This window comes from Piliocolobus tephrosceles, unplaced genomic scaffold, assembly GCF_002776525.5.
Source record: "Piliocolobus tephrosceles isolate RC106 unplaced genomic scaffold, ASM277652v3 unscaffolded_39362, whole genome shotgun sequence".
Taxonomy (NCBI): Eukaryota; Metazoa; Chordata; class Mammalia; order Primates; family Cercopithecidae; genus Piliocolobus; species Piliocolobus tephrosceles.
The window spans coordinates 1-3,536 of record NW_022323601.1 but is presented as its reverse complement, the minus strand read 5'-3'; the positions used below and the strand labels follow the sequence as shown (position 1 = coordinate 3,536).

The 3,536-nt window shown below is 52.8% G+C and overlaps 1 protein-coding gene across 1 annotated transcript; it reads left to right on the top strand.

Annotated features, from left to right (window-relative positions):
• Positions 1 to 112: 112 nt before the first annotated feature.
• Positions 113 to 865, top strand: LOC113223172 (interferon lambda-3-like; the record flags this gene model as incomplete). Its single annotated transcript, XM_026452717.1, has 3 exons — positions 113 to 262; positions 368 to 451; positions 545 to 865. Coding segments are annotated over 3 exons (333 nt in total), but the record flags the coding sequence as incomplete, so codon positions are not given.
• Between the last annotated feature and the right edge of the window lie 2,671 nt (positions 866 to 3,536).

Sequence of the window (3,536 nt, the reverse complement as noted above, 5' to 3'; positions counted from 1 at the left end):
TGGCTGTGCCCTCTCCCCTGTGCCTGTCACCTTCACTTGTTCCTCTCTACCCTCCTCCCCCACCCGTTCCCCTCACCTGCCCCCTCACCTGTTCTTTCTCACCTCTCCTCAGGTGAGGGAGCGCCCTGTGGCTTTGGAGGCTGAGCTGGCCCTGACGCTGAAGGTTCTGGAGGCCGCCGCTGACGCTGACTCGGCCCTGGTGGATGTCTTGGACCAGCCCCTTCACACCCTGCACCACATCCTAGCCCAGCTCCGGGCCTGTGTGAGTCCTCGGGGCCCGGGCACCCAGGTCTGTGGGCTCTGAGCAGCATCCTTCCCCTGTGGTGGCCCAGGCCCCGCCTCACACACGGCTCTCCTCTGCCCACAGATCCAGCCTCAGCCTACGGCAGGGCCCAGGCCCTGGGGCCGCCTCCACCACTGGCTACACCGGCTCCAGGAGGCCCCAAAAAAGGTGAGTGACCTGGGAAGAGAGGGACTGGGGTCTGGGGAGCCACTAGGAGCCCAGACCCTGGACAGCCCCTGACCCATCCCCTCCTCCCTACAGGAGTCCCCTGGCTGCCTCGAGGCCTCTGTCACCTTCAACCTCTTCCGCCTCCTCACGCGGGACCTGAAATGTGTCGCCAGCGGGGACCTGTGTGTTTGACTCTCCCACCAGTCATGCAATCTGAGATTTTATTTATCAATTAACCGCTTGTCTTAATTTATTGCCACCCAATCGCTATTTATGTATTTGTGTGTGTAAACCCAAGTCACCTCCAGGAAAATGTTTATTTTTCTACTTTTTATAACCTTTGTTGAAATAAACAATGAGGAAAAGACACCCATGACGTGGGACTGTGTGTGTGTGTGTTGGTGTGTATTTCCTTTGCGTTGCTGCCATAACAACGCTAAAAGTAGCATCTTTCAAAGACACACTTGATGAGCGGGGAGTCTACAGGTCAGAGGCTCACTGGCCCTGGCCGGTTTCTTTCCTGTGGGACTCACAGGCTGGAATCCAAGCATTGCTGCTGGGCTCTTCCTGGGGGCTCTGAAGAGAAACTCGTTCCAGGGTCAGTCACATTGTCGGCAGATCACTGTTCCTTGCTGCTGTAGGACTAAGGTTCCTGCCTCCTCCTGGCTGTGGGTCCATCCTGAGCTGACTCTGCTGAAAGGGACCTCCACTCCTCTCACTGGGCTAACCTCCACCCTCCCTGCAGTGGTCTATCTCGTGCTCCTACTATAGGGGCTGATTCGGGTCCTCCTGCAGCGGAGGGTCCTCTGACATCCTCCCGGGAGTTAATCTCCACTATCCTGTTATCAGCCATCCTCTAATCTCACCAGAGTGGTCTAACCTCCACCCCTTCTGCTGGGGGCTAACCTGTGCCCTTGCTCTCTAGGAAGAGTCACTCCTGCGGATGGACTGCAGGTGCCGCTCCCGCTGCTTCCCCAGGACCTGAGATCTGAGGCATAATACATACTTATTCTATCCCTCATGACAGTGGAAGACAGAATAATTTCACTGCCCTGAAAATTCACCGTCTTTCTCCATCTATGCCTCTCTGGCTCTCCGTGGTCCCCGCCCATGGGCTCTACCAACTCAGAGCCAGCAACTGTGCCTCAAACCTGTCTCATACTTGGAACCTCTCTGACCTCTCCTGCCACGTTTCTCTTGTGCTTCCAGCTAGAGAAAGTCTTCCACGTTTCAGGGCTCAAGTGATTAGATTGGCATCCAGGGTGATCTCCCCAGTGTCAGTCCACACGCCATTGTCGTATCTGAAAAGCGCCTTTGCTGAGTCACATAAGATACGCACAGGGTCCAGGGATGCGGTGCTGGGTGTTTTTGGGGTGGCATCTTCGGCCTCCTACAGTGTGTGTATGATTGTGCTTCTGATTGTGTGTCATTGGAGTTATGGATTGTGTGTGTGTCTGGTCTACCTGAGAGTGTGTGAGGGATCATTTAGAATGCATTGTGCTATAAGTAAAGTAACAGGAGCTAGAAATGCCTTGGTAATAAGAACTTTCATTAGCATCCATGGTGAGACCTCTAGAACAGCAGGTTCATTGAGGGCTGTGCTATCCACTGGGGTCCCCGGGCCACATGTCACTGTTGAGCACCTAGAATTTTTTTTTTTTTTTTTGAGACGGAGTCTTGCTCTGTCACCCAGACTGGAGTGCAGTGGCCGGATCTCAGCTCACTGCAAGCTCCGCCTCCCGGGTTTATGCCATTCTCCTGCCTCAGCCTCCGGAGTAGCTGGGACTACAGGCGCCCGCCACCTCGCCCGGCTAGTTTTTTGTATTTTTAGTAGAGACGGGGTTTCACCGTGTTAGCCAGGATGGTCTCGATCTCCTGACCTCGTGATCCGCCCGTCTCGGCCTCCCAAAGTGCTGGGATTACAGGCTTGAGCCACCGCGCCCGGCCGAGCACCTAGAATTTACGTGGTGCAACCTAATTTGTGCAGTGAGTCTAAAACAAACCCCAGAATTTGAAGATTTACTGTAGGAAAAAAAATAATGTAAAACAGCTGTATTATAATTTATATATTCATTAGATGTTGAAATGAGAGCACGCTGGATGTATTGGGTGAAATGAAACATCTTTAAAATTAATTTAGAGCCTGGATGTGATTGCTCAAGCCTGTAATCACAGCACTTTGGGTGGCTGAGTTGGGAGGATTACTTGAGCCCAGAACAGCCTGGGCCACATAGCAAGATCCTGCCACTATAAAAAAATTAAAGAATTGGCTGGGCGTGGTGGCACAAGCCCATAATCCCAACTACTGGTGGAAGCTGAGATGGGAGGATTGCTTGAGGTCAGGAGTTCATGACCAGCTTGAGCAACAGCAGGACCCTGTCTCTTGCACCATCACATCTCACTGCAGCCTCAAACTCCTGGGCTCAAGTGATTCTCTCTCTTCAGCACCATCCTCCACCTACCCCAGCCCCTCCTGGAACTGGAATTACAGGCTTGAGCCACTGGGTCCAGCCCATTCTCTTTCCAAGAAGCCCCTGAATCATATAAGCAAACATGAGGTCTCACTAACCCTGGATCGGCCCCCACAAATGAGGAGGACAACTTGGATCAGGGATCCCTGCTGAGTAGAGCTGGCTGAGCTGAGCTGCTGGAACAAAGAGTCCCCCAAATACAGTGACCGTGGATTACAAACCACAGAGTGTCATTCTCCACCAGCTCCTCCTCCCAAGGTGAGTGCTCCCCCTGGTAGGATGGCCCCACCCAGTCATCCAGGGGCCCTGGTTCCTGGCAGTTCTGTGCTCCACAGTCCCCAGGGCAGGGCTCCTTCACCATCTTTACCCACCGGACCTCACGGCAGCCTTGAAAAGCCTACGGACCCTTCTCAGAATGAAAGAACCCGCGCAGGACAAAGGAATCCAACTTTGATTGTAATACAGTGATCAAAATATTTTTTCACACTGTGACATAGCAATTCATGTGCTTCTTCATTAATGCATTAAGTAAAAAATCACCCGTGGCAGCTTTAATAACCACTGTGACTTGGAAGCAGAGATGAGCATAAATGATATTTCAAGGTGCCTGCTGG